Raw genomic sequence first — 24,966 nt, forward strand, 5'->3', positions numbered from 1 at the left:
ACCTTTAGAGACAAAGAAGTCAATAATGAGACCACCATTTTTTAATAATAGCTTAATCATAATGCATAAATTTAAGTAAGAGGATAGCAGATAGCAACAGATGGGTGTATTCAAAAAATAAACTTGATGTGGATCGAGAGAACAACTGAGAATGTTATGATGAATGTCTCCATTAGAGTACAATATGTTTTAACTTTGGGAAAATAATGAAGCAAAAGCAAGAAGGCGGCTAAATTGAGTATCCATAAACAAACTTATACAATCATAGTTTGGTTGCAGCATTGAAGGAGGCCATCCAGTCTGATATAAATTCTGCAGAAGCAACCCAGTCTTCAATCCATTTTCCATAGTGCCGTAAACTTTTTCTTCAAATTCATATTCAATTTCTCTTCTGAAAGCTAAAACTACCCTTGCTTACATCACACTCAGGCAGTGCATTCCAGACTAACCACTGACTGCACAAAAAATATTTTTCTTCATGTTGCTATTGCTTCTTTTGCCAAATATTATAGCATAATGTCCATTTGGTTCTCCCCCAATTTGCCACGGGAAAGGTTTTTCACCAACTACTGTCTATAGTCATGATTTTGAACATCTCAACTCAAATCTCTTACCGAACTGGAAAATAAAAAGCTATTTTATATAACTGAAGCATTTTTATAATTATTTTCTGCATCCTGTCTATACCCTTCAAATCCTTACAATAGTGTAGTGTCCAGAATTGGGCACAATACACTAATCAACCAAATTGAAGTAGAAATACAAAAATCAGAGATGCCAAAATAAATGAAACAAGTTGCATCACAGGAGAAATGAGTGAATCTTTCAAATTTAAAATGGCTGTGTTCCCAACATGCAAAATTAATGGAGGATGGATTGAAGAGCAAGCTACATAAAAAGTGCTTTGTAAAACTGTACAACGCACAAAGCACAGTGAATGAATTAGTTCAGAGAAACTGTCCTTAATAAAAGAAAGATACTTGATTCTGGAATTCATGAGAGCCCAAGTAATATTTCTATTTACAATCTGAAAGAGAATAAGGCACCTGATTTTGTTCTATTAACATAATTGCAGAATTACTCTAGGCAGATTTGAAACACAAAATAATGTAAACTTAGGAATAGCAAATGGTTGAAAGTGATGGAGAATTAATAAAAATACCAATTTTCAAAACAGACACAAGTAAAAGCAGCAAGTAGAGAAAACAACTTTAGTAAATAATCTTCTGGGTATACTTATTAAGTCACTGCAGAGGACAATAGAAAGATACATTAACACGGTACTTATGTAACACCTTGGTTTTAGATGAGAATGAAATTCAATAGATCAATGATTGATAAGACAAAGTTCACAAATTTATGGTGCATCACATCCCATCCATTGCTGTCATAAATAAGTAGTTTTTCAGCAAGTCTAGTGTATAGCAAGGAGGAATATGGCATGCCTCAAGGCTGCATGGAACTCGAGAGGCTTGACAGTTTGATAGAAAACAGCTATAACTAGTCATGAGTGCTATTAAAGTGGATAGGAAACTGACACAATGGTTTATCATCAACAATTGAAATGAGACAACAATGCATAATATCACAAGTTATTTAATCCAGAATTGGAAGCAGTAAAGTGGCAAGATTTTAAAACAGTCTCTGATTTGCTGACAGCATTGGCTCCATGACAACCTCTAAAACAGAATGGCTCAAGTGAACAACACATTTTTTTCATTTGTTCATGGGAAGTGGGCCTCACTAGATGGGCCACCGTTTATTGCCCATCTTTAGTGATGCAGAACATAATGAAGATCATAATAAAATTTAAAAAAAAAATCACACAAATTGAGAAGTATGAATATGTAGAAGGGTGGGGATGCAGTTGCCCAGGTGGAAGGTGTACATAATTTGATAGGTTAACTCCCAAGACAGGGGCTTCTGGAGAAGCCTCACAGCAACGGATTGGGCTTGATTCTGCTGATTAAAGAAGGTTAAGCAGGATATGGATTATAATATTTGACAGAGGCTAAAGTTATGAACTAATGGTTATCCACGTTATAATTCGACTCAAATTTTGGAATAAGAAATCTTGTTGAAAAAAAGATACCACCAGAGATGAGCTACCCAAGAGGAATACTGCAAAATCCAGGATGCAAAGAAGCAATACTATAAAAACTGCAATCTGAAAGACAGAGAATGCCAGAAATACTCATCAAGTCTGGTAATCTTTACAAGGGTGAGGATAGAGTTAACAGGCAGAATTTAATGTTCCCTGAAGAAACAGTCAGAGTTAGGGGAAGGGCCTGTGATCAGACTGGTGGAGATTCTGCCATGTTCTCATCTCTCTCCATCATGTTCATGAAGGAAAAAAGGTATTGAAAGGCCAATGGGGCCCTTAAGTGCCACTTAAAAGTCTTATTCTCCCTCCAATGGGACTCATCAAGCCTCAGGAGAGGAACTAGTCATCCAGGTCAGCTGCCCAGGAAATGCTTTGAATTGAGCTGTGGTTTTTGTTCTCAGGCACTCAGTAACTGATCTGGGACTCAGCATCAGTTGGGGGAAACACTCCACTCTGGTTTGTATTCTCAAGAATCCCTTACCAATGTTCTGAGAAGGTCCCACTGAAATTAAGACAGATCCTCTAAGGTGGCACTGCCAGTACTGCACATTTGTAATTCTGCATAATATTCCCATGGATTGCTAAGGCGTTGGCCCAAGAAATGCAGTGGCTGTGATGAACAAACTAGTCCTCCTTCAGAATGACAGCATCTATGTATGTGCCTATGCCACTCTGCCAGTGCCAAACTGTTCCACTGGTCAGCCACTTGGTCAAAATTAGTTGTGAAGTCTGAACGCAGGCCTTATAAGCTCGAGGGCTATTTGAAATTACCATGCAAGACCATCCTCAGTAAGTTTGGAAAGTTGGGGAAACGCATAGTAGTGGTAATGAGTTAGTTCAGAAGAGGCTGGTACAGAATTGACATGTCTGAACAATTCCTCACACCTAGAAGCAAAACAATGCTAGAAGCCAAGTGCCATCCCAAACTGCCCTTTTTGCATGCTCCAGTACCAATATGCCACACTCTTGTCAGCACTAGCATGATGTGCTGTGCAGGTCACGCAACAAGTGAGGGGACTGATATAGCAATTAATTTTGCCTTGCTAGGTATCAAATGTGCTGATGTCACCAGTGTCACAAAATCAGGTTGTGCAGCCTTGAACTTCTCTATTTTTGTTATTTGCACAAACACATCACTGCTAGCTGGATGACTTCTGCCAGGTCAGTTCAACTAAATTTCAAAGTATGTTTAAGAAAGGTAATAATGCTCATGTAATATTACAGCATTGGAGTCAGTTAATTCGCACTGAACCCTGGCAATGACTTTCTACTCTTAATAGTTCCACTCAACAGTTAGCCTAAGTAGGAAATGGAATAATGACATGCCAATGAAGTCATACAGTAAAATTGAGCAAAAAACAACAAAACAAAAAACCTTCTACAGCTCTGGGAATTCAATCCACAACGGTGTATTACACTGCATCCCCAACTCTTGGTAAATATTGAAGTTATATCCCACCGAAAGCAGATTTTGGGACTTACAGACTGCCTGCTAAGTGCACTGAATTAGAAGAAATCATGGACAATGCAAAAATGAACATATAAACATCAAACTGGTCAGCATTCTGACTTAATAGGCTATTAAGTTAGGTAAAGTGGCCAATTCAAGCTATTTGGCAGTATAATTCAGATACAGATGAGATGTACAACAGGGAGTCAGTGAACTGTTTGAATATTGCATGGTCAAGAATTTATTATATTAAAGAAGCACTTACTGAACAAATTTAACTTTTCAGTTTCAATACTTACTTTGCATTGTCAGGCACACATGGACTTTGAGTCAGCATGCCAACATCCATTTTAAGTACCCATAGGTCATGGAACTAAATTTATTCAATTAGTTCAGTCTGACTTCAGTGAAACAGATCAGTTTTGAATTAATAGCAGCATGATCCTGAATCAAGTGCAGTATAATTTATCTTTCCAAACGTGGCTGCTGTCTGACAAAGTACAGAAGGAGGGTAAAAATAGGACTATTTGTTTATCTCACTACGTCATTTTTCCTTTCAAACTTACTCTTATTTTACATTTGCTTTGTTTATAACTATTATTAGCAAACCAGACAAGTCAACTCATAGTAACAAAGCAGGATCATATTAAAAAGTTCTAAATGCTTTTATTTACCTGATATGTTGCTAAAATATGAGAAAGAAGATTGCATCGGCTTGCTCCTAGAAGGTCCACTTTCTGGCACACATCATTCTTTAGCTTGTCAAAGTGAATCTTTGCATGACGAACTTGGCCCTGGACCTTAAATGATGAAGAAATCACCTAATTATGTGTGACTGAACACAATTTTCGCAGTGAGAAGCACAAGTACAAAGTGAAAATCAAAATATTTCACTGCATGATTAAATTACTACTTAAGAGCAATTAAGTAGATTTTATCAGGGATATTTTGTTGCAAAATGTAATTTCTGTTCACAAGCAATCAGCTATAAAACCTACACGGCTGTTTCTGAATACTGGAAGCAGATATTCAACCTACAAAGTTGCATTAGTACAAGCAATATCTTCCCTGCTCCCATTGGAAACTGCAATTAGCAAATTTATAACTAGTCAAATCTTTTAAAAATAATTATCCTTGGCAAGAGTTCAAAACTGATTCTCACAAGCTCATAATAAAGATTGATTGTACAACAGATTAATGTCTATGTAGCAGAAGGCAAAAAAAACTTATTTAATGTCCTTCCTTTATGACCTATTCTGCATCACAGTCCATTTAACAATAGAGCAACAGTGTATACCTGAAATGTCACTCACTCAGGACCCACTGAATCTCTCCAGTGCTTTTCATTTTTATTTTAGATTAATAGCATCTGCAATGATTTACACTTTGCTAATATCACTATTATTTGGATGTTTGCAGAGTTCAGGAATCAATCAATCAATAAGAGCACATAAAAAGCTATGCACAAGGAATGAAAGAGCATACATGGAATAATTCTGCTCTAGAATTAACCTTCAGGTTCTTTTGATCCCTTAAACAATACACATATTAAGATGGCTATAATGTATGATTCCATCAGTTCTAAATGGAAAGGAGATGAAAAATAGAGAGATCATAAGCATAATTGCACTCAAATCCTTGTCTTAATGAAAACTGTTGCAATCACAGCATCAACTAAAGACTGTTGGACTCTGTAAATGATCAATTTTGTTGAGAATCACAAAAATTTCTAGCTCTTTTACATTTAAATGCACTTTTGGAACAGTAACCTGTTCATTTTGGTTCACAGATTTAACACTGACATGTCTAGGAAAGCATAAATGGAAAGTTCATGTGGGCTTCTCATGTGGGCACAGGCATCCAGTGGAAAATATGGTTGGAAAAGCTTTAAAGAAAATATTACGTTTAATTGTTTCTAGTAAAATGTTGCAAATTTCAGGTTTAGTAATAAAGTTTTAGTACAGAAAGCAAGGTGGCACTCAAAAAGATATAAGGCAGCATGCATCATGTGAAAATGCCAGGGAAGTGGAATCGAGAATGATCAGATCAGCTATGATCTCAGCGAATGTTGGAACAGACTCAAATGGGCTCAATGACCTCTTTCTGCTCCCATGGTCTTATGTATTCTTTTAAATTCACTCACAGGATGTGGGCATCACTGGCCAGGCCAGCTTGTATTGCTCATCCCTAGTTACCCGGAGGGCAGTTGACAGTCAACCGAGTTGCTGTGGGTCTGGAGTCACATGTAGTCCAGACCAGGTAGAGACAGCAGTTTCTTTCCCTAAAAGGACATTAGTGAACCAGATGGGTTATTCCAACAATCAGCAATTTCAACAGTCACCATTTGACTTCTAACTCCAGATATTTATTGAATGCAAATTCTACTATCTGCCATGGCAGGATTTGATAGTCAAGTAAAAAGGATCAAGGCAATAAAATTCAAATTGGTGAGTAAAGTGTGCTGGGTGAAGTCAGAGTTTAATGGTTCTTCGAGTTGTTAATCATCAACACATCAGGTATAATACCTAGTTGTTTCAATTTGAACAAGTATTAAGCTAAATCGTATTTCGTGGGTCTTCTAACTCATTATTTTAGGTATTTTCTACTAATTAAATAGTCTCTGTGCACATTCCAACAGACCCGCTTTCTGCCTTTTTCTAAATAATCCCACTGGGTTATATTTGTTTGAGATATACAGCTGTAAACAAATCTTAGAATTAATTTGTCTAGGATCAAATATAGCAGAAAATAGTGATGCAAGAAATCTGATTTTCTTGTTTGTTTGCCACCAAAGCCTATAAGTTTGATTGCTTATACATTCTACTGACACTACAGAATTGATACATTATCCCTAGGAGATGTAATGTACCAGTCATAATAATACATATCTACCTTTTTTATTCTATCAGTGGATACAGGGTTACACCGTGGCCACATAATTCAAGCAGTTCTATAACCAGGGTTATAGGTTGGTATTAAAGTCAGTTAAATGTTCCATAGAAGTGTAGAAGCAGGCCATTCAGCCCATGGAGTCCACATCAATCCTTCAATGAGCATTGCACCCAGACCCATTCCCCACCCTATTCCATAACCCTGCATTTCCCATGGTTAATCCACCTTACCTACATGTCCTGGACACTATGGACAATTTAGCATGGACAATCCACCTAAACTGTACATCTTTGGACTGTGGGAGAAAACCAAAGCACCCGGAAGAAACCTGTACAGATTTGGAGAAAAGTTGCAAAATCCACACAGACAGCTGCCCGAGGCTGGAATCGAACTCGGGTCCCTGGCACAGTGCGGCAGTAGTACTAGCCACTGAGCCACCATGGTTGGGTATCAATCCTAATGCCATCATGAAATGTTGGCATTTCTTTTCCTTATTCATTCATGAAATGAGAATATCACTGGCCAGGCAGCATTTATTGCCCATCCCTACTTGCCCAAGGGCAGTTAAGAATCAACCATATTGCTGTGGATCTAGAGTCACATGTAGGTCAGACCAGGTAAGGATGGCAGTTTCCTTCACTAAAGGACATTAATGAACCAGATGGGCTTTTCCAACAATCGGCAATGGGTTCATGGTCATCATTAGACTCATAGTTCCAAATATTTATTGCATTCAAATTCCTCTCTCTGCTGTGGTGGGATTTGAACGCAAGTCCCCAGAATATTATCTGGGTCTCTCGGTTAACAGTCTAGCATTTTATTAGATATTAGATTTTATTAGATTCCTAGTTTTATTAGGAATAAGGGAAATGAGAGAAGAATGAAATGAGAAACTTGTTAAGCTTTCTTTAGATGAAATTAGTCAAGTTGCTGTCTAATTTTCCACTGTTAATGGAGATGACCATAGAAAGTATCCACTTGGGCAAGCCTTTTCTCACAGTTTGACAAAATGTTTGTTTGTTTCGAAAAAAATATATTTACAATCTATGCACAATAGTGAAGAACTTTTTTTTTTGAATGGGAAAACAAAACTTGTACAGACAAGTTATTTCAAATAATTTATTCATTCCCAAACTATTCAATCTTGAAAAATCTTATTGTTTTAGTTCAGTCAATATATAAAGCAGATTTGAAGATAAGGCAAAAGCAAACACAATAGCTTGACTGATCAGCAATAAAATCCTGTTCAACTTACCATACTCTATTGTATAAATACTTCTCACCTGTTCCAGTCATTCCTCCAGACAATGGATAGAGTATGTTCCCTGAAATGTTGAGGCCTTTCAGCTCTTTCAAGTAAAGCTATTAAAGGAACAACTGGTCTTTTCTAAGCAAAGCTTTACAAAGTACAGCTGTAAATTTGTCCTCAATGTCATGGAAAGTAAATCATACCCTAACATTCAATTCTGGCGTAGGTGATTAAACTGCCATGGAATAAATAAACAAATTGGATTACTCTAGCATGCAAATCGATTGCTGCTGTCCCAAGTGAAAACGAATAGCAGATGCATTAAGAAGTCACTTCTCTCTTCCAGTCTGTACCTTATACAAGTCAATGATCCCTTCATACAGAGGTCTGCGGCATGGGTATAAATAGAGAGGAAAGCCTGTGAGTTTACAGTGAAAATATTAGAGTTTCCTTCTAACTTTGAAGAAAAATCTCTTCTTTACAAGGGAAGTAGTAGCAGCTGGGTTGTAGGCTCCCAAGGCGAACCCAGCCTTGGGAGCCTACAACCCAGCGGTCTCAATGTGGATTTCACTAGTCTCAAAATCTCCCCACCCCCAGCCCCAACCCATGGCCAACCCTCCCTCCTTGACCTGACACAACCTGTCAGTCTTCTCTCTATCTGCCCCTCCCACCTCACTGACTAATACCCACCACTGCCTAGCTGCACTCACCTATCATCATCCCACCTACCTTCCCCAGCCCCACCCCTCCTCTCTCTATTTATTTCAGAGCTCCCTTCCACCCCCATTTCTGAAGAAGGGTCCCGACCCGAGACGTCAGCTTTCCCGCTCCTCTGATGCTGCCGGGCCTGCTGTGTTCCTCCAGCTCCACTCTAGCATCGGCAGTTCTTACTATCTCTTAGGAATAAATAAGTCTTTTTCAGGCTGGCAGAAAATCATGGGTGGCATGCCACAGGGGTCAGTGCTGGGCCTCGATTCTTTACAGTTTATACAAAAATTTGGACAAAGGAACTGAAAGTATGGTTGTTAAATTTATTGATGACACAAAGGTAGGTAGGAAGCGAAGTTATGAAGAGGGCTTCCCCTATCTATAGCCATTTGTAGACTATTTAAGTAAATGGACAAAGATCTGGCAAATGGAGTACAATGCAAGAAAATGTGAAATTGTCCATTTTGGCAGAAGAATAAAAAAATAAGCATATTATCTAAAATGGTGAGAGGTTACAGAGCTGACATGTAAAGAGATTTGGGTGTCCTAATACATGAATTGCAAAAGCTTAACATGCAGATACAGCAGGTAATCTGGAAAGCTAATAAGATGCTATGTTTTATTGTAAGAAGAGTTGAATGCAAGAGGTAGGTTAGGTTTCAGTTATATAGGACAAAGGTGAGATTGCATCTGGAGTACACTATACTGTACCGATCACCGTTCATATAAAGATGTTAATGCATTGGAAGCAGTTCAGAGAAGGTTTGCCAGACCAATACTTGGAATGAGCAGATTGCCTTATGATAAAAGCCTGGACAGGCTAGGCCTGTTACCTCTGGAGTTTAAAAGAGTCAGGTGACTTAATTTAAAAAAAACAAACAAACATTCTCATGCAAGATTGCAGGAACTGAATAACACAAACTCCAAAGTTGCATGTGAAATATAGGTTCCAAATTTGTGCAGAAGCTCATCTTTTAAGTTCTGTTCAAATCACTTGTGTGCATTAAAACAATAAAATTTTAATCGATAATCACAAATGCAGCTCCAATGATGCTCAATAAACTTGATACCAAAACAAAAAGCACTCTATCCATCATCTTCAACACTGACACCCTCCACCAACACATAGGTAGCAGCATGTACCATGTACAAAATGCACAGAGGAACTCATTTAAGTTTCCTTTGACAGCATCTTCCAAACCCATAATCTCTACAGTTGAGAAGGATAAAGGCAGTAAATTCATGGTAATACCATGAAAGTTCACTGCAAGTTCTTTCCAAGCCACACACCATGCTGCCTTAGGACAATATTGCTACTTCTTACTTTGGTTTGGTGCAAGTCCAGGAATTAACTTCCCTAACAGTATTGTGGCATGCTTACACTCCATGGATTTCAGCAGTTCAGTAAGATGGCTCACCAACACTTTCTCCAGAGCAATTAGGCATGGGCAATAACTGCTTAACCAGCAGTGCCAACATCTCATGAAGGGCCAACAAAATAATAATCATTTGCTTATCAATTAAACCCGGATTATAATTGAGAATTATGAATATCTGCAACCTAAAATATCCCAACAGTGCAATTATATCATTAATCATTCCAAATTTCTAATTGGTATTCCACTTGTATAGTTTTAATATTTAAATTTTATGATCCCTAACATACTAATTTACAGATCTGCATATTTTACCTTAATATTTTCAAAACTACTAATATTAAATAATATTTCTATAGTGCCAATGAACCACTGAAGTTGAAAATTTAGAAAAACAATTTTAAACATGTTTTGGAACACTAACTGAGCTACTCCGCCAAATAGAAAATTAATTTCAACCATGCCAAAAAGTAAAATCATGATTATTAAAGAGAAAAAGAAATATCTTTTGAACCAACATCACAGGGACAACAAAATCCACAATGACAACAGTTTGTACCACAAATATTGTTCATTTACACATTATAAATATAAATCCATATCATTTCCAAAAATGTTGATTTGATGTGTATAGTGGGTGGTGGAGCAAGTTAGCATGATTTCTGGTCGTGTGATAGTTTGCTTCACAATCCAACCCACACTGTTGACCAGCAGAAATCTGTGAAAGCCAAATATGTTAATCTCTCCCCATTAGTACAAAGTTCCCCTCCATTAGTGAGTTCTCAGCTGTTCCTCCTTGGAACTGAGTCCCTTGTGGCTACAGGCTAAAGCTTCGGAAGAATTTAATAGAAATTTGTCCCATAGGTATGCATGCATACTGTAAAATCTAAAATATATAATGTTTCCTGCAACTTTTGTAACCAAGACAAACATTTTGTTTTCCATTCTATTGGACTGAACCAGGGAGATCCAACGGTCAAGTTGAGGGGGGGGGGGGGGGGGGGCAGTCTTTTATCTCCGGGCTGCCAGGAGGTCACAAATTTTGCCCTAGGTAGGGCACACCAGCTTTTCTGCACAGCATCAACAAAACACAGGGGCAGCAGTTACAAATCGATTGCTGTAGAGACCAAACTTAATAGGTTATTACTGATGGTGGGAGGGAACATCATATCCCACTGCTCAGGTACTGCCCACCTCAAGTTCTGAGTTCTGAATTGCAGTTTTGAAAAAAAGTCAAAGTGTCAGACTTGAATCATTAACTGTTTCTCTCCACAGATGCTGCCAGACCTTCAGAGTTTCTCCAGCAGTCTTGTTTGTTTCAGATCTTCAGGATCCTCAACACTGATTGTTGTGCTCTTGCTCTGCACGGTGAGTACATGTGTTTTTGTGGTTGAAGTGTTCCAATTCTGTTTTCATTCTCTCCAGTGTATTACTCATTCACGGCTATATTTCAAAGTCTCCAACGTCCTTTTACCCTACCCTCCAGCGTCTTCCTGCTCTGAACCCTATAATCAAAGTTTTCCAAGGTCTTGTGCAAGCATCAGCTGTATTGCCAAAGTCTTCCAAAGGTCCTTTCTTATCTTGAGTTATCCATTTTCATTTGTACCTTTTGGATTCTGTTTAACTTCAGATTCTGGCTTTGGCAGTTGGGGAAAAGACCTTCAATCTGCTTTATCTTGTGCTTTAAGACAATATTGCTGCATGCACATCGAGATACTGCTCTCAAGCATCTCTAGCTCATGCACTGTCCAAGAGGCAGCTTGGTCCTTATCTCCAAATAAGACTTTTCAACTCTATGCACTGAAACACTCCTATAGTTACATCTGTACAAAGTACCTTATCAAATACAGATCATAACGTGGTGTTTAAAATTGCTTTTCTTTTTAAAACATGTTCATTCTAGACTAGTGTCTTCTCTCTCAGATTCTTCAGTCATGTGATCAGTTACAGCATGATTTACAAAAATCTATTCATACCAATATGAGGATAGCTGTAAGCAAGCTATGAAGACAGACATTGACAACTAGAAAACAGTTGCAAGGAGGATGATTGTTTGTAAAGGCATTACAAGAGGTGAACAGAAATAAATAATTCAGCTGGTCAAGTAGTGAGCCAGAGAAAACAGAGGCCAATGAACAATACACATGCTCAGCCCATGACCTTGCTCTGCAACAAATAGATTGGGGTTCCATCAGACTAAAATGACTACCACAACACAAATTAGCTTACAAGACAGAAGGTTGGCACAATACAATTACATCTTGATAATAAAGATTAACAATGTTTTGAACTTGGATCAGAAATAACATCGCAGTGACTGGCCTCTTTCTATGTAAGCTTTATAAGACGATGATATACATAACTTAAAAATGTAAGTTAAACAGATTAGGGACACTTTTTTTTAAAGTGATTGCCATGAAAACCAATTACTTTTTCAAAATTTATTTACTGAACATTAATTCAATTGCAATTCCCATATGTGCACACGTATTCATTAAAAATCTTAAGGAATACTGAAGCACCAATTTCATTCTCTTCAGCAATTGTATAATGAGGTGATACTTATCCAAGAATGAACTCTGCAAAAGCTTTCGATAATTAATGAATAGTACTGAGTGTACTGCTGCGACTTCCTACTACCATGCTCTTCCTGTACAGCTCTGAGCATTTATCCAGAAGGCAATTAAGATTATCCAGTGAACATTGAAGCAGGAAGATCAGCAAGCTCCAATAATTTTAGACTCCATGGAGCATTACTTCAACTAGCCAATTATTGATGTATCTCCAGGACAGTAGTAGAAGCAACCCACAAGAAAAATCATGGGTGCATTTAAAAAAAACCTTGGGGCAAAAGCGGCTCAAATGTAGGAAATGAATAGTGTACACCATTTGTTTCACTTGTATATTTCAGTTTTTACGGAGCAAAGTGCTCTCAGTCAGCAATCCAAAAAGCACAGCACGCTCTGCCAGACACTTGGGACCTGTATTAACAGGACAAATAATTGTGCATTGCATTAACCAGATTGAAGTATAAGCAAAACAGAGTTTGAGCTAGCAACTCAGTTAGAATAGCGTTTTCAATGTCAGGACAGAATGTAAAATAAAGAGGGAACAAAAAAATGGATTATAAAAGAGAGAGAGAGAGAGAGATCGAGAAAAGATAAAGAAAAAAAGTTAAAGAAAAATAATTCTTAAATCTCTAACAACTGAACTCAGAAGGAATGCAACCACACCGCTGCTGATAATGAATTTTGCTAGAGAGGTTGTTTCGTAGTATTAACAACTAACTGCATCATTAAGAACACTAGAATGAACAAACACTTATATTTTTGGTGGGTTTTGTCCATACCTATGAAAGAAGTACAGAAACTGCTAATGTTCAATGTATTTGAGTGGGAGTTAGATGGCAAGATGCCATTTTTTTGCATAGTTTTAGGAAGAGCAACTCAGACAGCAACTTTTGGGTTTCTACATATACCTGTGCTTATGCATTCGCTCAGAGTTGCTGTCTGTTTTCCATGTAAATACTGGTGAGTGCTGTAGCTCACCATTATTTTGAGAACAAAACTGGACCCATGCTTTAGTCAATCTGTTGTGAACCTGTCTATTTCATAGTTATAAAAATATTACAGGTTGGAAAAATTGTTATTTGAACATAAGAACATAAGAACTAGGAGCAGGAGCAGGAGTAGGCCGTCTGGCCCTTCGAGCCTGCTCCGCCATTCAATAAGATCATGGCTGATCTTCTCGTGGTCAGTGGTCGAAGGTCATGTGATGAAACTGCAGAATGGATATATTCCTGGACTTGATAACCTTTAACAAGACTGGTATAAGCAAATTGCTACCAGTGGTTGAGGGATATAGAATAAAGGGACATGATTCCATGTTAAATGCAAGATATTTTGGACAGATATCAGGAAAGAGCTTTTAAACACAGATGTTTAAGAGGCTGAGAGCATTGTTAACATTTAAGAATAATTTAAGAATAATTGTGATAAGATGATTTAGGAAGATGATGAGCACATGGATCAGGATTGGCTAGTAGCACCACTGTTCCTGTCTAGAATGTTAATCCATGCAAATTAGCAATAGCAACATTGAGCTAAAAAAAATTGTTTTCTGTCCGTAGTTAAAGGAAGTAACTTGTGGCATGACATGCTGTTATAAGGTTTAATAATTTTTGTGCCATACAGTTTACCATCCAAATACCATAATTTTATATTAACAAATTCCTGAATGTAACAAAAAACGATGCAACATGCCAGATGTTCTACTATCAGTAAATATACTCTTACACTTCTGTCAGCAGAAAGAACACAATTAAAGATTCCAAAGTTTCAAAACTTTGAAACATGTCACGCCGTCAACAAAAACAAAAAACAATTCACAACTCCACTACTTTCGGAAAGGGGGGCGGGGGGTGTCAAGTGTTTTGACTCTGAAAATGAGCATTTCAAGCTTCAAGTTGTGCACCAATACAAAGTATCCTCTGTTGCCAGTATTTGTAATTGTAAAACTTATCCAAAAGTGGTCACAAAAGACTGTCAAAATTTATCCTTCTTACCTTCCTAAACTTTTCAAGATGCTTGTACATATCAGGATCCAATTCCTGAGAAACATCTTTCATCCATAGCAACGCTCCCCGATATTCTGTGCGAGACTGTTCCATACGGTTCACAGTCAACCAAGTGTCAGAAATGGCACGGTACCTAAAAGTTTCAACCTCCTGGTACAGCCGACATAAAGGACTGCGAAGTGCCAACCTATAGTATTAACCACAACAAATCAATGCTTTCACTTCTACCTCAGTACAAGAAAAAGAGAAGTAGCATTATATTTCATCTCCTCCTCTCTGTCCTTTACGGTTATTGCTACAAAATTAAATCAATTATTGTGAACAAACAGCAACTTGTCAGAAAATAATTGGGAATCATACTGTATGTCCAAATTCCATTCCCTCATCTCAATTGTTAGAACTCCATACTCAATAAGTAAATTACAGTCTGAAGGGTACAGACAAAGACAGTTTGGAAGAAAATCCAGCACATTGCAGAAGTGCAAATAAGTTTGTTTAAAAAAAGGCAAAAGGAAGGATATTTGAAGACACGGGGATGAGAACATCATAAAAAGTACAACAGATGTTGAAACAAGAGCAACATTTGATCAATGCCGGCGCAACAAAAGCAGATTTCAAATGTTACACAGCTCTGCTAAATAAATAACAAAAGGAGGTTTAAAATAAAAATTAAATCAAGAGGACAGAATGATGATAGGAAACCTGGAAATTGAAGAAACAAATTTTCACTAATATCCTGACACCCATTAATTAACTTTGTTACATTTATAATTATATCAGTGCTAACCCCCACTCTATGCTGGCAAATAATATATTCTAAAATAACACAACATGTAGATAGGTACTTAAAATTGTTAATCATACCATAATAAAGTATAATTAGTGCAAAGTACTCACCCATATGACCCTGTTTCCTTCTGGTACTCACATTGTACATACAGGTGAATTTGAAGGGCTCTGTTAAATTTATCCAGATATCTAACAGAAGTCTTCAGAAAGCCCATATCTCCATCTCCCAAAGCCTTACACTAGTCAACTATCAACTATACATGAATTGAGGTGAGGGAGATGAGCATGGAAATGAAATGGAATGAACATCTTTCTTTCCTTGTAAAATTTAGAGGTCTGTCATAAGGGTAAGTGGCTATACCTGCTCAATTAATCAACCCATGAACTACTATGAACCTTACCAGCCTGAAGAAATGGATAGCAAGAATAGATAATGCTATGCAAGTTCTCACTCTCAATTAAATAATAATTATTGAGATTGGTTTGAGGAACTTGATTGAAAGATTGTATTTACATGTGGCAGATCAAGATCTCAAATAGCTTTAAAAGGAACTGACAATTTTTGCTTAATATTATTCTTATTCAGCTTCTCAGCACCAGATTTGAGCCGTTAGCTATTGAGACACGTCACCGTGTAAACTATCCTAAAAAGAAACACCATGGTACAGGTGGTAATTCAAAAGCAAAGGTGTAGCTTCATTAGTAAATTAGTGCTTTATGCTGAAAGAAAGACATGAATTACAATCAAAGTAAATAAGTTCAAATCCTTGGACACAAACTCATCAGCTTTTTCAAAATCAAAGAGTAATACTCGTCTTAGCCATGTGGGTGCAGCTATTAGACTAAGCAAATGTCTAGCTTCTAACATGATGTTTTTCCATTTCTCCATAAAACCACTTTATGTTAGTGATGTGGACAAGTGAGATAATACAAGTGAGACAATTTTTTCAGGTCTTTGACACTGCTGATCTAGAGGCATCCGCTAGGAGCTGAATATTAACAACTTACATTGAGTCACTTCAGAACAACATTCGGATAGCTGGACCAAAGTGAGAATTAAACGCACATGAATAAGTCAGAAAGACAAATTTGATTTCCTACTACTCAATTGTATACCGTACTAGTAACGAACCCAGTGCACTACCAAACTACTATATTTATGCTAAATATACTGCAGTATATTTCCCTGAAATACTTTCAGTACCTTTGTTGCGAAGAGAAACATAGTGCTTTTCCAGATGCCTGCATCATTTTCCCAGCTCTGGTTTTATCCTGTGAACCCTGTGATCTGAGAAATCGTCCCAATTCATTTTCTTCCTGAGACAAAACTGAAAAGGAAAAACGAAGTGTAACATTTTATAACAGCTCAAAGCTTACGTTTTTCATTGTTCTCCCTTTCTGTCCATTATTCCAAATTAGTTCCCTCAGCTTAGCTGAGAGCAGGTATAGAGTACCATAAGGCTGGCTTTATCACTTAGTGCCCAATGTAGGCATCAGCCATAAGAGAAATAGGAGCAGAGCAAGTGGCTCTTGATCCTGCCCTATCATTCAATAAGATTATGTCTGATCTGTTTGTGCCCATCTCCTACACCATTTGGCTCCCTTGTAGATCAAAAATCAGATTATAGTCAAGGCTGAGTTGGACAATAACCCAGCCACCAGTGCTCTCTGGGGTAGAGATTTTTAAAGACCAATGATCCTGAGAGGCAGAATTTCCTATCTCGGTCATGAATGGGAGACACCATGTTTTTAGACTGTATCCCTCAGTCTAGATTCCCCACAAGGAAAAACATTCTTTCTGTGTAATTGTGAAATAATCATATCAGCCAGGATCATACTAAATAGTCGAAGAGGCTTGAGGGGCCTACGTCTACTCCAATATTCACATTCATGCGTGCCCTATTAAGTCCCTTCAGAATCACATTTGCTTCATAAAGATCATTCTTCTAAACTGTCTCAGAATTGCTTCCAATACAAATATATCCATTCTTATGTAGAGTGACCGAAACCGCACACAGTACACCAGGCATGATCTCATTAATGACCTGTGTAGTTATAGAAAGGATTCCCTACTTTTAAATTTCATCCCCTTGCAATAAAGGACAACAATCTCTTTGCCTTCCTAAATATTTCCAGTACATGTTAACCTCTTGTAATTCATGTAGAAGGATACTTAGAACATCTGCCCTGCAGCATTCTTTCTCCATTTAAATAATATTCTGCTATTCTATTCTTCCTGCCAGAGCTGACAACCTCACATTTTCCCACATTATACTTTGTCACATTTTTGCTCACTCAGTAAACCTATGTTCCTTTGTAGACAATTCAATTTTGCCCCACGACTTTCTCTCCTACTTTGTCAGCAAATTTCACTATCTTGGTTCCTTCATTTTAGTCATTAATATAGATTATGAACAGCTGATGCCTCAGCACTCATTCACATCAACTCTTCTATTTGATCACTTATCAAACTCTTTTCTGTAAGTTAGCCATTCCACTATTCAAGTAACATCACTGGAACATCACAAGCTCTAATCTTGCACAGTAACTTTTTATGTGATGCCTTATCAAATGCCTTTTGGAAATCCAAACACACTTCTCCGGATTCCCTTTATCCACCCTGCTTGATACATCCTCACAGAATGCAAATAAATTTGTCAATCATGACTTGCATTTCACAATATCAGGAAGATTCTAAATGATTTTCTAACTGTCCTGTCAGTACCTCCTGAACAATCGATTCTCACGTTTTCTGAACTGGCAAATGTTAGAACAACTGAGCTACAGTTTCCTTGATTGAGTGAGAAAACCTCTGGCAAATGAATATTATGTAGGAAAATGTGATGTGATTTTTCTCCCAATTTGGCAGAAAGAATAAAAACAATTCAAATGGTGAGACATTACATAGCTTGAGATGTAGAAGGGTCTGCATGTCCTAGCACAAGAATCACAAAAGACTGAAATGCAGGCACAGTAAATAATTAGGAAAGCTAATAGAATATTATTCTTTATTGCAAGAGGAACTGAATACAAATATAGGGTGTTTATGCTTCAGTTATACAAGCATTGGTGGGGCCACACCTGGATTACCATGTACAATATTGGTCACTTTATTTATGGCAAAATAGAAATGCATTAGATACAGTTCAGTTTAAAAGAAAAGATGGTTTACAAGACTAATGCCTGGAAATGGGCAGGTAGTTGTATGAGGAAAGGTTGAATAGGCTAGGCTTGTGCCTTCTGGAGTTTAGAAAAGTAGAAGGCAACTTGATCGAAACACAAGATCCCAAGGGGTCTTAGCAGAATGATGTGGAAAGGATGTTTTCCCTTCTAGGAGAGTCTAGAACGAAGGGTGGTTATTTAAAATTACGAACACAAAGACCAACAAAGGGCCACAATGTGGCTAGAAAGAATTATAAAAGGAAACTTGCAATGGACACTAAAAAATTGAGATTTTACAGTTACATAAAAGGGGAAGTGGTTGGTTCAGTGTACCATTGGCCCACTGAAGGCTGAGAGTAGGGATATTGTCAATGACCATGGGGAAATAGCAGATATGGTGAATGATTATTTTGCTTCAGCATTTACAGCAGAAAAGGAGGATAGCTTTCTGGAAGTACAAAAGAAATTAATATAGAATCAGGCTCAGAGTCTGAATAAAATTAGCTTAAAATTAAAAATTAATGGAACTGAAGAGTGACAAATTCCCAGGATCTGATGCTTTCCATCCACAGATGTTAAAGGAGGTATAACATTGTCCATGCCCTAATCATAATCTTTCAGAGTTGCTGGATTCAGGAGTTGTATCTCTGGACTGAAAATTTGCTGATGTCACTCTGCACTTTAAGAAGAGTAACAGAGGGAAACCGGGGAATTACAGATCAGTTAGCCTAACATCTGCGGTGGGGAAATTGTTGGAGTCTATAATTAAAAATAGGGTAACTGATCATGTCGAAAAACTGCAGTTAATAGGGGAGAATCAGCATGGATTCTGGTCATGCCTCACAAATCTCAGAGATTCTTTGAAGAGTTGACAAAAATTGATAGACAGAGTTAAGTCAATGGATGTTGTTTGTATGGACTTCCAGAAGGCCTTTGATAAAAGCTAGCAGTCGCTTGCGTGGGATAAGTTGGAAGTCCACTGAAGTGAGGGTGTATTACTGACATGGATAGGAAATTAGTTGACTGGCAGGAAACAGAGATTTGGAATAATGGTTAAACACCCAAATTGGCAGGGTGTGACCTGTGGTGTCTTGCAAGGTTTGTTTTGGACTTTAATTATTCATTGACAACTTGGATAATGCCATAAAAAGACAAATATCCAAATTTACTGACAACAAAGTTGGTAGCATTGTAGACAGCGTTGATGACAACATAAAACTATAACAGAATATTGATAGACCAGGTGAATGGGCAAAGCTGCAGCAAACAGATTTTAACATAAGCAACTGTAAGGTTGTCCACTTCAGACTGAGAAAGGATAGATCAGGGTTTTTTAAAAAAAAAGGCACAAAGTTTAATACACCGGATTTCCGACAGGGTTTGGGGGTTCAGGTCAATTTTTCCTTAAAATGCCACAAACAGGTACAGGAAAACAGTCAGTGCAATTAATGGAATGCCGGCCTTTACATCTAAAGGGCTGGAGTATCAGGATGAAGGCACTGTGCTGCATTATACAAAACACTAGTTAGACCCCACATAGAGTACTGTGAGCACATCTGGTCACCATCCTTCAGGAAGTATGTTTAGACCCTGGAGAGAGTTCAATGCAGGTTTACAAGGAGAGTACTGGACTTGAGGGGGTTAAGTTATGAAGAGAAATTAGACAAATTATGCCTTTACTCTCTAGGATTTAAAAAGTTGGTGTGATCTAATCGAGGTCTTCAGAATATTAACAGGATAAATAAAGATAAACTATTTCCAGATAAACTATTTCCACTGGTTGAAAATTCTAGAACCAGGGGCACAGTCTAAAACTTAGGAGACATGTTAGAAAGCACTACTACATGCAAAGAATAATGGAGGATTTTAACTCTTTTCCTGAAATTGCAGGTCAATGGTAATTCAATTATTAAGTTTAAATCAGAGATAGACTTTTTTTTTATTATGCAAGGGTATCAAGCAACCTGGTCCCCAAGGCAGACATATGGAGTCAGGCCACAGATCAGCCACGATCTTACTGAATAGTGGAAAGGTTTGAGGGGCTGAATGGCCTATTCCCATTGCTATGTTCCTAAAAACAAGAGGTAACCATTTTAAGACAGAAAAGAGGAAGATTTTTCTCACATGGTCAAGAGTCTTTGGAATTCTTTTCCTCAAACGGTCTGTGGAAGGACTTTGAATATTTTGAAGGCAGAGGTAAATACATTTGTGATAAACAATGGCTGAAAGGTTATTGAGGGCAAATGGGAACAAGGAGTCATGTTGAATAACAGGCAGGTTCAAGGGGCCAAGTGGCTTACTCCTGCTCCCAATTTGTATGTCTGTAGGTTTCCACAATCTTGGGAACTTTGGAAGCTTACAAACAATGCACCAATTATCTCTGCTGCCAGTTCTTTCAAATCTTAGGAGACAGACCATTTTTCAGAGTTGAGGGTGAGTACTATCAGGTCCAGGAGATTTTAGTCTCTCAGTTTTGAGTACTTCTTTTTAGTGATCACAATTGTTTCAACTTCTTCCCCCTCTCTTTTGCAACATGCTTTTCCACTAAGGTCAGTATGCTTCTGTCTTCACAGTAGAAGACAGACAGAAAATACTTATACAGAGTCAGCAAGGTGCAGGGCTGGATGAACACAGCAGGCCAAGCAGCATCAAAGGAGCAGAAAGGCTGACGTTTCGAGCCTAGACCCTTCATCAGAAAAGGGGGAGGGGAAGGGGGTTCTGAAATAAATAGGGAGAGAGTGGGAGGCGGATAGAAGATGGATAGAGGAGAGGATAGGTGGAGAGGAAACAAACAGGTCGAAGAGGCGGGGATGGAGCCAGTAAAGGTGAGTGTAGGTGGGGAGTTAGGGGAGGGGATAGGTCAGTCCAGGGAGGACGGACAGGTCAAGGGGGCGGGATGAGGTTAGTCGGTAGGAGATGGGGGTGGGGCTTGAGGTGGGGGGAGGGGATAGGTGGGAGGAAGAACAGGTTAGGGAGGCGGGGACGAGCTGGACTGGTTTTGGGATGCGGTAGGGGGAGGGGAGATTTTGAAGCTTGTGAAATCCACATTGATACCATTGGGCTGCAGGGTTCCCAAGCGGAATATGAGTTGCTGTTCCTGCAACCTTCGGGTGGCATCGTTGTGGCACTGCAGGAGGCCCAGGATGGACATGTCGTCTGAGGAGTGGGAGGGGGAGTTGAAATGGTTCGCGACTGGGAGGTGCAGTTGTTTATTGCGAACCGAGCGTAGGTGTTCTGCAAAGCGGTCCCCGAGCCTCTGCTTGGTTTCCCCGATGTAGAGGAAGGCACACCGGGTACAGCGGATGCAGTATACCACATTGGCAGATGTGCAGGTGAACATCTGCTTGATGTGGAAAGTCTTCTTGGGGCCTGGGATGGGGGTGAGGGAGGAGGTACGGGGGCAGGTGTAGCACTTCCTGCGGTTGCAGGGAAAAGTGCTGGGTGTGGTGGGGCTGGAGGGGAGTGTGGAGCGGACAAGGGAATCACGGAGAGAGTGGTCCCTCCGGAAAGCAGATAAGGGTGGGGAGGGAAAGATGTCTTTGGTGGTGGGGTCAGATTGCAGATGGCGGAAGTGTCGGAGGATGATGCGTTGGATCCGGAGGTTGGTGGGGTGGTATGTGAGGACGAGGGGGATTCTTTTTTGGTTCTTATTGCGTGGACAGGGTGTGAGGGATGAGTTGCGGGAAATGTGGGAGACACAGTTGAGGGCGTTCTCGACCACTGAGGGGGGGATGTTACGGTCCTTGAAAAACGAGGACAACTGAGATGTACGGGAGTGGAATGCCTCATCCTGGGAGCAGATGCAGTGGAGGCGAAGGAATTGGGAATAGGGGATAGCATTTTTGCAGGAACTTGGGTGGGAGGAGGAGTACTCTAGGTAGCTTTGGGAGTCGGTGGGCTTGAAATGAATATCGGTTTCTTGCCCGATATGGAGACAGAGAGGTCCAGGAAGGGGAGAGAGGTATTAGAGATGGTCCAGGTAAACTTAAGGTTGGGGTGGAAGGTGTTGGTGAAGTGGATGAACTGTTCGAGCTCCTCGTGGGAGCACGAAGCGGCGCCGATACAGTCATCAATGTAACGGAGGAAGAGGTGGGGTTTAGGGCCAGTGTAGGTACGGAAGAGGGATTGTTCCACGTATCCTACAAAGAGGCAGGCGTAGCTTGGGCCCATGCGGGTACCCATGGCCACCCCCTTTGTCTGTAGGAAGTGGGAGGAATTGAAAGAGAAGTTGTTGAGGGTGAGGACGAGTTCGGCTAAGCAGATGAAGGTGTCAGTGGAGGGGGGACTGGTCGGGCCTGCGGGACAGGAAGAAGCAGAGGGCCTTTAGGCCATCAGAGTCACTGTTTTTACTACATTTTCCATTATTTATTCTCTAGTCTCACCTTCCAAGGGATCAATGCTCATTTTTACAATTCTCTTTCTTTTTAAATACGTTTGGAAGCTATTACTGTGTTTATTTCATAGACATATTTCTTGCTCGTGTTATTTCATACTTCAATTTCTTTTTCTTTATTAATTTTTTGAAGTCACATTTTGCTGGTGTTTCTAAAATTTTCTCCAATCCTTTTGGCTATCACTAATCTTCACAGCATTGTGTCTTTTCTTTCAGTTTGATACCATCCTTAACGTCAGCCATCCTGACAACTAGAGTCATACAGCAGGGAAACAGACCCTTCGGCCCAACTCGCCTGCATTGGCTGGACATCCCAATCTGACCTAGCTCAATTTGCCATTGTTTGAATTTTTTTGCCTGATGGTACATGCTGGAACTCAGAACGGAGGAAGACTTTTCAGTACATAATTTGAAGTTCTGCGTCAGAAAGCAAAACTGTCACATACCTCATAGAAAATTTTATAATTCGGTCTCACAAGGCTAGTTCCAAGTTATGGTGAAGATAGCTCCAAGGAACGGTTGAGATAGATTAAGCAGATTTATTCCCATTCCTCCCAACACCAATAGCGTGATTTCAAAAGTTTCACGAGGCTCATTCAAAGCCTGAACTTCTATAAAAATTGCTATTGAACAAACTGGATGTTGGCTCCAGAATCTAATCAAGCATCTGACATTCAGTCAATCACGTAAAAAAAAATTATAAATCATAGATTTTTGATCTCATTCAATTGCTTTGCTTCTTAAAACTACATCCTCCTAACCCTTCTCTCATATGCAGGACTTTCGAGAATGAAAACCAACTGCTTTTATTTTTATTTAAAATTACTCACTCTCAACAGGCATCTGGTCCGTGTTTAATATTTTTCTACATTAACTTGATGGATATATGCACAGCTGGTCTGATTCTGAGTGATTCAGTGATAAAAGCCCCCAGGTTTCTGCAGTTAATTAGGCACTAAGTATGGAGTGTAAAATGGTCACAGTTGCCCCAGGCTGACAAAGAGAAAATTATTAGTACACTCCTCTTTCTCCATTATCACCTCCTTCCATCCATCAACTCTTGAAAGCCTCCATCTCAGCCCTAGTCTTCTGCCCTTTGAAGTGGTCTACCACCTCTTTAATGGCAATCCTGTACTGTTTCCCACCCTTGGAGTGGATGGTTTGTTTCTTGCTGGTCGGGATTATATGGGGAGCCTATACTGTACAGTTAATGCCAACAAATCTTAGGAAATGGGTCAAGGTAAAAAAAAAAAAATCACCAAATCCAAACTTTGAAATCAGACAAAGATATGCCCAAGTAATAGGAGCTGAGCTACATATCAGCCATGATCTAATTGAACAGATGAACATACTCAAACTGTTCGACCATCTTTTGTTTCTATCAAGATTTTCTTTCTAAATTACTACTTACATTGTCAAAATAAATAATTAAAAACAACATTCAATGTTTTGTAACTGTGACATTCAATTCTAAAATTTAAGATAAAGTACTAATAGGAACATAATTAAACAAATTATTAAACACATTCCACAAAATTTCATTCAAACAATAAATTAAATGCATACAACAAATCCGTTTCTGGTACTGTTCAATGATCTTCAGAAGTTCCATACATGTTCTCTGGATGGAATGGAATATCTAAACAAAACACCCAACACAAGCAGGATTAACATAATTGCACATGAGGAGGGCATAATATTAAGCGGAGGTTAATGAGAAAATTTGATGTGGATGATAGGTGACAGATTTCCTATTAAGATGCCTACTGCTGACTGGTCACTGGGGAAATGATTAGTTTCAAAATATCCATATTGGCTAAATCAAATATCAAAATCAGGTCATCTTTACTATCCACAGATTAATGACAAAATCAGGTGATGTATATTTGTCATTAATCCCATCCTAAATGGACTACACTTAGTGTACTCTCTGCTTGGCTGAATGCTTTAAATCCGACTCTGATGGAATCCTGTTTCAAACCTTTTAAGACCAAAAGTGATTGAAATATTGAATGAACTTCAAGGTTAATTTATTGAATATTTACAGCAATTTCTCACCACTCCCTTCCAAACACTGTGCGAATGGCAAAGTATTGCAGATATTGGAAGTATGAAATAAAACAGAAAATGCTGTAAATATTCAGCATGTCTGCCAGCATCTGTCGAAAGAGAAAGTGTCAACTTCTCATCAGAAATAAATCGTATATCAAAACAGTACATCTTGTGTAGAAATCATATTCTAGATGGCTATTTTTTTAAAAATAAAA

General features: G+C 38.7%; 1 protein-coding gene across 11 annotated transcripts in view; it reads right to left on the minus strand.

Annotated features, from left to right (window-relative positions):
• Positions 1–24,966, minus strand: part of ica1 (islet cell autoantigen 1) — a 128,079-nt gene that overhangs the window by 64,117 nt on the left and 38,996 nt on the right. For all 11 annotated transcript variants that reach the window (XM_048613777.1, XM_048613735.1, XM_048613771.1 and 8 more), the window contains 4 exons: positions 24,266–24,338; positions 16,349–16,472; positions 14,344–14,542; positions 4,229–4,354 (listed from right to left, as the gene is read on the minus strand). In XM_048613777.1, the coding sequence (XP_048469734.1) occupies positions 4,229–4,354; positions 14,344–14,542; positions 16,349–16,472; positions 24,266–24,338 (522 nt within the window). The remainder of the gene's footprint in view (positions 1–4,228; positions 4,355–14,343; positions 14,543–16,348; positions 16,473–24,265; positions 24,339–24,966) is intronic.

Source organism: Rhincodon typus, chromosome 2, assembly GCF_021869965.1.
Source record: "Rhincodon typus isolate 14 chromosome 2, sRhiTyp1.1, whole genome shotgun sequence".
Taxonomy (NCBI): domain Eukaryota; kingdom Metazoa; phylum Chordata; class Chondrichthyes; order Orectolobiformes; family Rhincodontidae; genus Rhincodon; species Rhincodon typus.